Here is a 14524-nt window from a genome sequence, read left to right on the forward strand (position 1 = left end):
GTCGCCTTTACTCACTTCCTTTCTCCCACACTCACTCACATACATTCATACCCCCTCATTTAAGGTCATGCTATTTGTTATTCGTGTGTACATGGCTGCACTCATGCATGACAAGAGCACAGATATATAGATATATGTGTGTAGAAGAAGAGGGTGTGTGTGATCCAGACAGCAGTTTGAGCTTTTGATCTTGTGACATGTTTCTACCCGCTTTACCTCTGCCATTTCACTCATTATGTTGTCCTCCCCCTTCCCTCTGACTCATCTCTTCTTGTGTAGTTTATTCTCAGCTAAACTCATAAGCAGAACATATTGCAAAATGTTTGGTATTCTGGCAGAAAACTTGAACTGACTGGCTCTGTATACAGTTGTTCAGATTTTAGTGGTCTTATATTTCCAAACTGTTAGACATGTTTTGTCACTTTAGTCGATCCATATACTATTGAGGAATGGCAATAGCCAGTTGAAGCTTCAGAACAATCTTTTGAGATGACCTTTTCCCCCTCTCACTCTTTACAGGGCATATAGATATAGTCAACTCTGATGCTCACACCTTTAAACCTTGTTAACAGCTCTTGTTAGTTCATTCTGAATCTGACAGGCTGCACATTCCTTGAGTTTTAGATGCCTACCTATCGTGAACATGACGTCAGAGTCATTGTATTTTAAGGCTGCAAAATTGATAATCTGTATTTATGAATTGGTTCAATTAATTAAATAACTATTAACTATTTAGTCAATGTGAAAAGGTTGTGAAAAAAACCTCAAGAGCCAGCTTCTTACAATGTATTTTCTGACAGTTTTTCTTTCTGATGTGTGAGTAACATCAATCAAACCCAGTGCCTGACCTCAAGAACGTCACTTTTGGTTTTCCGGAAGAGGTTTCTTCATGCAAGCATGCGTGCCGCCTGCCTGTGTGCAAGCATGTAGGCACGCATGCATGCATACTCACAAAACACAATTACAACCATAAAGAGATGTCGAAAATGAGGCTGAAAACTAAAGTTCCTGCAAAGCACTCATTTGCTGGATCCAAACAGAAACCATAACATCGAAAACAAACTAGGCTTATCACTTTTTTCCTGGGAACTTTTAAACGTGGGACCCATGCCAAACTACTTTTAGCTACCACACTCTATAATTTCAAGAATGCATAAAGATTCATGGACGTGTTTCAGTTTCTGCTCTCATGCCCTGTTGAAATAACTACACAGACCTCATCACAGATCACAGTGGGAGGCTGGAGCAATCTGAGCCTTAAATAGCAGTCAGTCCAAAACTTATCCAAACAGGCTCCCCTCTGGGAAACCTACTTATTATCTCTCTGAGTAATAGGCCTGCAGCCGAGATGGGATTCATTCGGGGCAAACTGTTCAAGTAGAGCAGAGCAACAATGCACTGATATCAATGAGAAGCTTTGTCCTAGAAGGAAACGGGGAAAGGTGACACTTGCTGAGCGTGACTAAAAGAAAACTAAAAACTCTGCATGTATCATTTAATTGAATGTATTCTAACACCACATATAGTATTAGGAAATGTAATCAGTAGAAAGTTGTATCCATGACACATGAGCTTCTTGACAAAAAAAGAGAGAAAGAAATGTATTAATGATTTGAAGTTATATTTAACACATTTAATACTTTTGGATAACTTCAAAGACTTGTTATTTGAAAAAGTGTTTTTTTTAACATTACCCCTACTGGAGGATAAACAAACTTTAGGACGTATTTTCAAACTTTTCTGAAAAGTCAGTTTTGGATAAGAATCAATAAACTTAGTAGTGTCTATAATAGTCCTTCAGTTATAGCTCCTTTCTCCCTTACCTGTTATCATCTCCCTCCTGCTCTCATCCAGGTGAGCAGACACCACGTCCCCCATGGTTACAGGAGAGCCTCACAGATCGCGCAAGTATCCGAGGTAAAATTGTTCTTCAAGTGGTCTCTCTAGTAGTCTCTAATATCCGCTGGTAAAATCACTTTCCTCCACGGCTGTGGCGCTGCTGCGTGTCTTCTCTCCCGTGTAAGAGAGGAGGGCTGCTGCGAGGTGACGACTCCCGCCGGTGAGGAGGAGGAGGAAGAGGAGGTGAACACTAGTCTGGTTCACAGCGGCAGGACACACCCTCTGGGAGTCATCACTGGTTCAACGTGTTCAGGCGGCCCTGCCAAGGGTGTGGCCAGATTTAACCAAGGGGTTATTGCAGTGTCTACATATTCAATATTTACCGTGCATTGCTCCGGTGCAGCCCGACTTCATTTAGCGTTCAATTTATCATTTAGGAATATCAGAACACCTTTAATCGTCCCACAGAGGGGAAATGTACATTGTTACAGGCTAGCATGTAGAGTGGCAAAGATAGCGTATTAATTAAGAGCTAACATGCTAACAAAGATTAAAGATAAACATAGAAGTTACATCACTATAATATGACAGCTTAAACCCAAACCTCCATATGCTGTTTATAAAGACAACCCCTAAGAAATTAAACAAAAAACATTTAAAATTATGTATTTTTTTTACAATATAGTTACTACTTTTGAAGCCCTTCGATGAATGTTTGCACTGTCAAAAGTTGCTTCTCGTTATGCCATCTGTTTGTGTTTCCTATAGAAAGAGCTATGCTGCCCCCTTGTGGACACTTTGTTTCTTCGCTATTCTTGAGGGGCCTGTATCCATTGCAGAAAACCTCACTTTACAACGAACCAGTCGTACACATCACATGCAATTAATACATTGTTCGGATTAAAAAAAAAATAGTGCTCAAAGAACCGATAGGTGAGAAATAATTGAGCTTTTAATAGAAAACATGTACAACATTATCAGTGATTAATGCAGATTGAGTGGGAAAGTCAATAGGCTATCTCAAGCTATGAGTAGTCGGTCAGGGAGTTTGGAGTTGTCGACAAATGTTTCCACTTATAAAACAATTATAATAAGTGTCACTGTTGCTGGAACACTTTGTTCATAAATGAGTGGAACAAAATACAAGTAACATGTTCAATATTTTTCTAATTGATAGTTTGTTTAAAAAAAATTGGATCTACCAAGCAGTGACAATATGAATTTCAACCTAATTGACAGTGCTGTTTTAAAAACAATTAACACCATACTTTAAACCAAACACATCACCACATATCAAACATAAAGACGGCTGTATATGTTTTAAATGCTATAAGGCAATTATTGAGTGGCATCTTTCTGGGGGTGTCTGATTAACTAGTGACTCGAGAACAAATAAGACATTTAAGCTAATAAATCGCAGTTGTAGCTACACATCCAGCACCATCATGGGGGGGGGGGGAGAAAGAGATGATGCGGAAGGATACGCAGTGACGTTTCGAACTGGAGGCTCCTCCGCAGCGCTGTGAGGTGAACACAGGAGAGAGAGATAGGGAGGAAGCAGAGGCTGAACACTCAGTCCTTCACTCGGCAGCATCATGGCACCTATCGGATTAAAGGCGGTGGTCGGCGAAAGTAAGAATTATTTCTTTAGTATTTTTTCCCCCTAATGTGTTGAGATGTGGCGCTGAGCTGTGCGCACAATTGCGGTGTGTGCGTGTCTCCAGGATGCGGATGTGTCAGCTAGTACATCTGGGTGATGGTGATGAAGATGAAGGTTGTGCTCTTGGTGTTCCATTGTATTTTATTGTAAACCACAGCCGTGCAGTGTGTGAGCTGATAACCAGTGGAGGCTGGTTTTATGTCACTGCAGTGAGGATGCGCATTTGCATTTCAAGCAGAGTAGACCTGAAAATGGCTTTAACTAGCTTTGATTAGGCCACTGCTGAACGTAGGCATCTTGAACAAGAAGGATACAGAAAGCCTGGAAGATTATTTAGCACACAAACGCCCTTTTAAGCCCCAATCAACGGTAATTTCAGGAATAATATGCGCTGCGCTGGAGCTGCAACATAAATTCGTGTAAACCCTAATAGTGTTGTGTGATATACTGTAGACACTTCAGATGGCTAATTATTGCCAATAATGAAATGGCTGCAGATTAACACACTCAATCCGTGGGATTCCCTAATATCAGCAGTGCCTCACCCATATGATTAAGCATGCGTAAAACACCCTTTCTGAGCTGAATCGCTCCTGAGCTGAGCCAACCTGCTGACAGCTCCGCTGCACATTAATGGCGGATTGTATCTGAGACGAGAAAGTTGCTTTTAAAACGCCACATACGCAAGAAATTCCGCATTATCTGTACATGCGTGACCGTCCAGTAACGCTCAGTGAGTGTCCTTTACTGGCGCTGCGCCACCGATCAAACCCAGCCTGTGTAATCCTGCATCATCATTCAGGACACTCGACTGTCCAGCCATGATTTTTTCACTTAGACTCATTTATTTAGGCTGATGCTCCAGCAGCCGCCTGACGCAGGCCTGAACACGGAGGCGCTCCTCTATTCTCCTCATCAGGGTCAGCTGGGTGCAAGTGTTGGTGGTCGTGGTAATGTCAGACAGGCCTGCTCAGTGAAGGAAAGCCTCACACGTAGAGCTCTTACATTTAAGCCTTATATCTCATACAACCCTAATGTCTTCTGTCATTTCTTCACTGGCACGTTCACTTCATTTTAACGTGCCCTGCCCCATGGTGCAGGATTTCATATTTTTTGTCGATTTTTTTTATACAGGATCACTATTCTCTACAGAATTTCCATATACCCAATGAGTACTAATGTCTTGCTTTTTGGAAGTAAGATGCCACATTTTGAAATGTCCTACTTGATCAGGATCAGTGATGCATGACATTAATCATGTGTCCTGCTGCAAATTCTTAGGCCCCCACCCCCAACCCATACACAGATACAGATACACATCCACCTCCTCTGTCCTAGAGAGCTCCAGTCTTTTTCTACTGTGATATAATAGAGGGTGAAAAGGTTCGTGCTTTGGCTGGGAATCAGGCCTCCCACGTGGAGTAAGAGTTGAGCCTGCAGAACAAAATCCAAAAATGTGTATTCAATGTAATTCGTTAAGTATCATATTTACAGTATAACAGATATAATGAAATACAGTTGTAATTGATGGTTTGTGAAACTGGTACAGTTAAGTTGGGCTGGGGGGATATGGATGGACAATTAATATAATACCATGATATCTATACAAATAGTTTCCCATTAATAGACACAGTATTTGGAATACAGGTTTTTATTTTATTGTGATGATATTCCATTGATAATACTGAATCACTGTCTAGCTCTGCTGTAGAGTTAGAATATCTTTAATAGGTGATTAGGGAATATGGTTTGGCCTTGTGTCCCGATGCACAATGATGAATACGCTCTAGGTATTGACAGATAAACCCCTTAAAATTAAATATTGACATTTTTCAGAGGTAAACGTTTCCTCCCATATATTATACAAAAATAAATATAGCATATTTTACTTGTTATCTAAGTTGATGTAGTTATCTTATTTTGCCCGATCAATGTGTACATTTCAAAAATCATTGTATTCAATGTTGGCATATACCAATGGACCATATGTCCATATCAATAACATCAGGCGTAATAACATGTTAACACCACTACAGAAAATACTTTGTGTTCTCTGCAGTTAGGTGGAAAAAACATTTGTGTAAATCAGTTTGGGCCAAAATGACAAATATGCACAATTCCAATATTGTGCATCCCTTATATAGTGACATATATCATGCTTGAGGTGAGAATTAGAATTCATGAGTCCAAACCTGCATTTGAACGACCTGGATCACTGGTACTTGCTATGTTAGACGCCTACATTTCTTAAGACTGATTTTTATACAAAATGTATTTTCTATGCACCTACAACATTACACAATACACCCACCACATGCCAACAATTCCTACATGTTCTACATTATATCATTATTTAGACTTAAAATTGGCAATTACATAACCTAGTTTTGTAAAACTAAAGGCAGCCACATGCAGGCTCTCTGTGTCGAGTGAACAGTTTTTTCTAGAACACCATAAACACTCCTGAATGTTTCCCAGTAGGTAAAGGCAGGCAACACCTGCGCTCTGTTTGGCTGAGGTGAAGCTGGCATGAGATTGGTGGAGGTGGAGGTGGGGGGGGGGGGGGGGCAGAGAGGGAGGGCAGCACCATCATGGGTACGCTCTGCAGTGCATGTAGCAGCCAGGATGAAGGAGGGGGGATGGGCAGCAGCCGAGCTTCACCCTCCCCTTTCAGGACTGTGTATGAGCGTCAGTCCCAGAGAGCTACAGAAGGAGAAAAAAGCTATACATTTATAGAAAACAATTGATATGCAACCCGTGAATAAAATAAGCCATGTTTTCTTAACATTCAGGAGGCAAACCCTTTACATGTAATGCTTATATGCTGCTGTGCTGGATTTCATTAGTTTGTCCAGGTTTTCATGTTATTCTTTCCATAACTTGAATTTCTCACGAGGCCTTTTGTGACATTTTTATGTTGACCCAGACAAGGAACAACCTGACATTGCAATAACATGGTCTCCTTTTTACACTCATTGAACGCACCCTTTTCTTATGTTCTCCTTGTGTCGTTACATTACATTTGATTTATCTAAAGTTATTATCCAAAGCGACATTCAATAAGTGCGTTCAACCGTGAAGATGCAAACTAAAACAAAAGCATGAATCTTGCTAGTGCATTAGCTTTCAAAATAATAAGTACTAGAGCATTGGCTTCAAATAAGACAAACTGTGAAAGTGATATGTATAGGTTTATTGGCCACGATGCAGTAGAAACAATTGAGTTTACATTTTATTTATCAGTGGTTATCCAAAAAATGAAAGACATATCCCTGCAACACTCAAACTGATATCGGTCTTACTGTCTGTGAAATGTGTGAATGCAGAGGTCGGGCTAAACTGTTAGCATGTGTGAGGCTTGTTTTGTTTGCCAAAGTGTGATTTTATTCCAATGCCATGATTATAAATTATAACCATATATCATAGTAATATTCATAGTGTAACAGGAATGACATTAGGATACTACCAATTGGTGCGGTTGTACAGTAGGAAGTGATGCAAGGCCTGTGCAGATGCCTATCGATTTGTACTGGTCATTGAAGTTGAGTATTTCTAATAGTCTTGCCTCGTTGCTTTAGACTTTAGGATATTTAAGTTTTTGTCGCAGGGAATGACTCAAGGAAACCAATACCACTGTCATGACAATGCAACAATTACAGAGTGAGAATAAGGGAGTGGTTAGCCTAGCTGAGCATTTAGACTTTTAGCATGAGAAAAATCTACCCTGGTTCTGTCCAGTGTTCAATTTCTTGGTGAACAAAATCCAGGCGCAGTGACTATGCAGCTTCCAGAGTCTCGACATCACAGTGAGGCGATGAGGTTTTTTCCTGTGGGGAGAACAAATGTTGTGATAACTGATTGTATCGGCCGGGTAGTGCGCAGATAGACTAGCTCCAAAATAACGTAGCCCCTAAAATCATAGTTTTTTGTTTTTTTAAATGTAATTGAATGTACAAAACAAACATGATTCATCGTATCTTATCATAATTAATCCAGGCTATGCTAAACTTGTTTTACTACATCCTAATTCTAGCTACTTCACATACTGTGCGTGCGTGAGACTGCTGTTGATTGATTGATTTCACTTTTGAAAAGGAAACAAATACTTGTATTTCCAGTAGAGCTGACAAATAGTTGACTCAACGGTTAGTTGAAAGAAAACTATTTTCAATTCAATAATTAATCAATGAATAGTCAAAAATAATTTCTCATGCAAAAATACTATTTTCAGCTAATCAAATACGGAGATGTCCTGCTTTCTCTGCTTTATTATTAAACTGTATATCTTTGGACTGACAAAAAAAGCTTTTACATTTGTCTTGTTGTTTGAGCTTTTATTGACCACAATGAATTGATTAATGATCTCCAATAAAGAGATAGTTCAACATTTAGGGAATAAGGCTGCAAATAAGGATTTTTGTAATTATCTGGTGGAATGTGATGAGTGGGTTGCTCAGTCATTTGGAAGCAGGCGAGTGTGATTTATTCTTCCCTGCATGAGGCTTTTTAGGAAGAGAAGGAATGAGGACGGAGAAGGACACATGCATGCACATGCACAAACACACACACACACACACACACACACACACACACACACACACACACACACACACACACACACACACACACACACACACACATGCATGCACATAAAAAGCTTTCATCTGACCTTGGAATCATCCCTGAACCAGAGCATCACACACAACTGCGTTCAGTCTCTGACGCAGTGCCTGCACCCCCCGGCCTCCATTAAACACACACACACACACACACACACAACAAATACACATGCCTCCTGCATACACCGAGATAAGTCCAATGCCGAAATGTCATGTCACCGTGGTGACAAAGCATGAAGGCCTGGCTGAAAGAGAGCTCTTTAAATTCAGGGTTACAGTGTCTCACAATCTTTATGAATTCCCCGTCTCTTTCACTGTGCTGTGTCAGAGCGGGCAGACATCCCCCTCCTCCCACTCTCCTCAGCAGCACCTGACTGCTCTCCATCCTTCTTTTAAAAACAGACTCACACATACATTGGGGACAAATGTAACCCCCGTTACACAAATATATTCTTATAGAAGATCGGTGCAGTGTGAAAGCCAAGTAGCACCAGCCAAGATGCTCTTGTCCTCCAGCGACAACAACATTGAGAAAGCATTGCTTGATAGTGAGGATTTAACCAGTTGTTTTTTGAACTGTTAAAGGATTTCATATGCAAAATGATATCGGTTTGGGCTTTAATGTTGTACATTAGCCAGTACAGCTGATCTGCAGAGCGCTCACAGCTTCAGACAGACCTCAGGCCAGGTTTTGCAGCCTGCAGCATCACAGTGCGTCACTCTCTTTCCCACAGTCTATTACACTGACTGCCATTTTCAGCACCTGTGGTTTCTGTGAGGGTTTTTTACCAGCTCCACTTTAATGCAAACCACTCCATTTGCTGTCTTTAGTCTCCCTCAATCAGGCTAATAATAAAAGCAGTAGTGAAATGGGATCCGTGGAGTTTTTGTCAGCATCACATTTGCTGTCATTGTGTCGGTTTCTCCACTTAACAAGAATCAAGCTAATTATTATCTTAAACATTTAGCTAACAACTTAAAATAATAATTCATGATAACATTGACGCATACTCAAAGTGGATACAAGGGCATTAGAGGTAACCAAATGAAACAAACTATATTAAAATGTTTGTCTAGGTGAAGTCGTTGTAGGTATGTAAACGCCGCTTAATGTATGAATGACTTAATTACATATCAATCTGATAGCTTCCTGCATCCACATGCTCTTTTATTTTTGTGATGGAGTTGTAAAACATTTTGCTAGTTGATTACTTTGATAAAAGAATGACTCTGTAACCATTTCATATGTAATCCATCTTCCAAGTCACAGTTAGATGGCAGTTAGAGCATCTGAAGCTCCCATAATGTGTTGTATTTCCAATCAAAAGGGATATTTTGGGTATAATTAAGAAAGGGAATTGATGTAATCGTTCAGGGATACAAGCGGCCGAGATGGGTTTTCTCCGCAGGGTGGCTGGTGTCTCCCTTAGGGATAAGGTGAGAAGTTCGGTCATCAGGGAGGGACTCGGAGTTGAGCCGCTCCTCCTTCGCGTCGAAAGGAGCCAGTTGAGGTGGTTCGGGCACCTAGTTAGGATGCCACCTGGGCGCCTCCCTAGGGAGGTGTTCCAGGCACGTCCAGCTGGGAAGAGACCAAGGGGTAGACCTAGGACCAGGTGGAGGGATTATATCTCTTCGCTGGCCTGGGAGCGCCTTGGGATCCCCCAGTCAGAGCTGGTTGATGTCGCCAGGGAAAAGAAAGTTTGGGGCTCTCTGCTGGAACTGCTACCCCCGCGACCCGACCACGGATAAGCGGGAGAAGATGGATGGATGGATGGATGGGTTCAGGGATTTTATTTGATTGCTCATAATGTTCGTGCTGTAGTGAGTGTGCAGTCTCTGGAGAATCACAGTGATTTGGAGCTGAAGACTAATGCTAGCCTCTAGCCACACTGTCCTCCCATGCATAGACAGATCAGCAGGTAGAGGACACACATAAATGGATTAAATTAGACATGTCATGTAGTGTTTAGAATCAACTGTGAAATAATCCTAAAGCTGTACCGAATATTTTGAAGCTTTAATGCTGCACAAGCAACTTGTATTGATTAATAGGGTACCTATAATTCTAAATGTCCCCTCATAAAGTGTATTTCAGGCAACATGGCCAGAACATCCAGGTTATTGTGCATTAACAAATGAGTGCCTTTACAGGAAACATCTCAGCAGTAGGGCTGCACAACATGAGACACAGATTCCATAAGATCCTGGAATATTGTGATAACAGTATTATATAGAACAGATATTATCTTTTTAGGGAACGAAATTATTTTCAACTTAACATCTAGCTACTCACCAAGTTAAAATCTGTTACTTTGAGATGTTAATAGCATGTCATGTGCTCATATGGCCGTCTTATTTGGCCTTTGCATAAGCTCATATTTCAGGCTATTGAGGTAGGCTTTTGTAAACATATTAGATTATAGATTATTGCATTTTCTCCGCTCCCTCCCATCACCCAGGTCATGAGAAAGGTCCACACATTAGTCCATTTCTATTTCATATTTGTTTTATCTGTGTGACCTGCTCCTCTCGTGTGTGATGGATGGATGTTGGGGCTGTAGAGGCTCCGAACTCCTGATCCTCTGCTGATTTTCTCACAACCAAATGGTGCTGGTTAGTGAGTTATGTAGCAGCATACGACCTGGCTAAAAATAATAATATCAGAGTAGGTCTTGCTTTTAACATTTGTTATGTTCAGCATTCTTTTACATCTATTTTATATATTTTTTATTCATTTAACTTTATATCAATGTTCAAGATGAACTGAACTGCAGGGATTTTTTTAGTTTTCTCTTTAACATATTAAATGTTTTGGTTTAAAACTATCAAATTAATAACAACTCAAAGTTATGTCTTAGATTAATTCAATGTTTTCGCTCAACAACTGTCATATAACCTGAATGTATTATACAACCAGCAAACTATTGTCATCTATTATTATGTATAGTTGTCAGCAATTGGTATTGATTTTTGTTTTTTATTATTTAATGAAATTACTTATCATTTCAGCTCAATTTCAATCACACTATGAACTCCAACAAAGCCCAATATAGAACATAATGGTCTCCATGAGGAAATACCACTTTGATTTGCCTCCATTCTGTCTTTTACAGAATGTTCTATATCCCGATAAAACCTGATCATGCAACATCACTGTTACATTACATTTGTTAGACGCTTTTATCCAAAGCGACTTCCAAGCATTCAGTACTGTGCGCAAAGTGTCTTGCCCAGGGACACAACGACATGCTGACTGCAGTGGGACTCAAACTTTTATAAGGCCTAGTATAGGCTGAATGTTTTAATTTTTTCATTTCTTAGCTTTTTTCATTTGAGACCCTATAATGGCGCGTTTCCACTGCAGCGGGTAGCCCCGTTTAAGCGTCCTTAACCGTCCTCAAGCGGCCAGGCCGGTTTTTGGTGGCGTTTCCATATAGCCTAGTACCGGCCAGCGGGTACTTTTTCCCTCTTTTTCCGGCCTCATAAAATCGTGGTTCCCTCAGACAAGGGAGAACACTCTCGACTGCTGATTGGTCAGAGAGAATCGTCACAAGATTGCGCGCGAGTTCATCCCTAGCGTCGCATATATATCTAGAAGCAAGCTTGCAGCATTTTTATACACAGCATTTTGTAAACGGAGGAGCTACAAAAATGGCTACTTCTAAGAAAAGCACACCGTGGTCGACCGAGGAGGTGACGACGTTCCTTCATCTCATTGGGGATGATAAAATCCAGCGGGAGCTCGACGGAACAACTCGAAATGTGAACAAAAACAAAGCCGATCGCCCCGCCTACACTGCGTTGCTAGCCCAGGTCCTAAACTGTAATGGAAATGCGCCACGGCCTCGGACGGCCAGCGAGGCAGCCCGAGGCCAGAGCGAGGACGCTTAGGGACGCTTAAACGGGGCTACCCCGCTGCAGTGGAAACGCGCCATAAGTGTCTGAACGAAAGACTGGTGAGGGGCGGGCTGACGTTGTATTTAAGTGCGAGCCCTACCGAAGTGTCTGCCTGTCTCTTTAGATCAGCCGTGTCAGATTCTCTCGGGAACGATGATGATGATGATGATGTAGCTGTGAAGCTGAGATCCAGAGAAAGAATGGGTCATGTTCTCCAAGGTGAAAGTCCCTGCAGGGGGAGAACCACGAGGCAGAGTGAGAAGCTGTCTGTGCCTCACTACTGTATGATGATCAGAGTCAGGGCTGTAGCACGGATCCACTCTCATATCACGACGCACATCACACCGTGTCTTATTGTTGTGGTATATTGTCATCTGGATAAGAGGCACGGAGTGTATGGACAGTTTTTCTGGTTTTATTTATTCATTTATTATATCTATTTGGATTTGATCTAGAAGTGTTTCAGGTGTATTTATGAAAATGTCCACATTTTCTTTAAATGAATTAGTTTATTTTTGCCTTTTTTAAAGGAAACCACTATAAACATGTTACCTGATAGCATCATAACAATCCCACAGCTAAATACTTATATTAAACAAATTTGTATTAATTTGTAAGAGTAACAACAAAACATAGAGAGGCAGCATTTAGCTGTTATGCCCCGACACTCTGGAACAAACTACCCAAATCACGCACGTCCACAGAAACGCTTACTATTTTTAAATCGAGACTAAAAACATATCTCTTTGCCGCTACTTTTAATTGAGATGATCATATTCGAACTACAGTATGCCTTTGAAACATGTATTGTATACCTGTGGTGTTTATTTTAGTTATTTTATTATCTTTGCTTTGTAATGCCTGTTGTAAAATGCCATTATATATAATGTGTTTTTACTGTATGTATTCCTAAAAAGTATTTTAATTTGTTTTGTAAAGCACTTTGAATTGTCGCGTACAGAAAAGTGCTATATAAATAAACTTGCCTTGCCTAAATGCTTTGTTTAAATAAGCAATGAGGCATTATCTTATTAAATAATGATGTGCTAAGTTTGAGGGTCAAAATTATTTCAATTTGTAGACAAATAAGATTCAAAGATTTTTAGGAAGAACTTTAGATATCTTTCCATTTAAATATATATATTTTGGCCATATTTTAAGAAGATACATTTGACCAGTGCTTTAACTAAATAATGTTTTTGCCTGTAGTGTCGGTGCCTTTGTTCTCCTGTGGGATGTTAAGTATCCTGTTAGACTGGGTGTGAGACAATATGAGGCGTCTGAGTGTGTTTGTTAATGTGTGTTTGGTGTGTGTAGTTTGCCACTCAGCCTGTGTAGTTGACACAGCTGTTGCTCTGTGTTTCCTCAGGTCCCTTCCCTTCTGTCTGTCTGTTATTGTACCTCTATCAGTGGTCAGAAAGGAAACATCCACAGTGCTGTTTCCCCTGACGTGGATCTGATGTACATGTTCCGTCATCAGAGTGCTGCTCATTATTCCATGATCATAGTTTTGTTATTTACACGCTCAGTGAACGTCAATACAGGAGATAAAGGAGAGAATAGCTATGGAAATATAGTGTCATCATATTTTTTTTTATCCCATTCACCATTTTCATTTTAGTGGTGTCTCCAGCTTAACTGCACTGTAAAATATGACCATGATTTCACAATATTTAGCTGTAATATTTTACAATAAATGACTGTTTTACCACTTTACAGTCTTTACCTGTAATGTTCACAATATAATACTGTAATTTTGAATTTCACAGTGAAATCAATACAGGCACAGTTAATTACTGTGAATGTACAGGATCAATGATTACCAGGATTTCACAACATGTTACTGTATTATTTCACAGTAAAATACTGTATTCAGACCATCCTCTGTGATAACACAACAAATTAAGTGATTTTCTTGCTTTTATCGCTCTTGCTTGGCTTTAAATACTAATTTCTTTTTTTGGTGCAGGTTTTACTTAAATTGAAAGGGGCACCGCTGCATGTGCCTTCAAATAAACGATGCAACATATGTCAAATTGAAATTGTTGTCTTGGCTTATTGTTTTCAGGTGCTTCCTGGGCATTAATCCCAAGACGGGCTCGAAAGTCAAAAAGAGGCATGGCAATTCAAACCCCCATGTCAGCACATTCTTCAGAAGAATGGTTGACTTCGAGTGGATGTCTGTGTAGACAAGTGCTCCCCTCCTTGTTTTATTTTCTGTCTCCCTGCTGCCCAGGTGCACCTGGTCTGCACCTGGTCTGCCCCTGGCTCCGCCTCTGCCCAGGTGTTCCAAATTCCACTCAGCCGTGTATATATAAAGAGAAGCTGGATGAGAAGGATGTATCGCCTATCCTACCGCCGGGAGACACTCTCCTTACAATACCTCTTTGCCATTTTGAGCTGTAGGCCATAATTTTGCAGATGTGTTTATGTTTAGCCTGGAGGACCTGGTAGTCCAGTTTCCGCGGTGTTATTTTGTTTCCCATAGGGTTTATATTTGATTTCTGGT

At 40.5% G+C, this 14524-nt stretch overlaps 2 protein-coding genes across 2 annotated transcripts in view; one reads left to right on the top strand and one right to left on the bottom strand.

Annotated features, from left to right (window-relative positions):
• niban2a (niban apoptosis regulator 2a) overlaps positions 1-2563 on the bottom strand; it is a 32828-nt gene extending 30265 nt beyond the window's left edge. The window contains exons 1-2 of the mRNA XM_034206348.1: positions 2518-2563; positions 1824-2158 (exon numbers count right to left, since the gene is read on the bottom strand). Of these exons, the coding sequence (XP_034062239.1) occupies positions 1824-1878 (55 nt within the window). The 5' untranslated portion in view covers positions 1879-2158; positions 2518-2563. The remainder of the gene's footprint in view (positions 1-1823; positions 2159-2517) is intronic.
• A 740-nt stretch (positions 2564-3303) lies between these two features.
• The window catches only part of LOC117539963 (syntaxin-binding protein 1-like), a 30305-nt gene continuing 19084 nt past the window's right edge, over positions 3304-14524 (top strand). The window contains 1 exon segment of the mRNA XM_034206339.1: positions 3304-3471. Within this exon segment, the coding sequence (XP_034062230.1) occupies positions 3435-3471 (37 nt within the window). The 5' untranslated portion in view covers positions 3304-3434.

Source organism: Gymnodraco acuticeps, unplaced genomic scaffold, assembly GCF_902827175.1.
Source record: "Gymnodraco acuticeps unplaced genomic scaffold, fGymAcu1.1, whole genome shotgun sequence".
In the NCBI taxonomy this organism is placed as follows: domain Eukaryota; kingdom Metazoa; phylum Chordata; class Actinopteri; order Perciformes; family Bathydraconidae; genus Gymnodraco; species Gymnodraco acuticeps.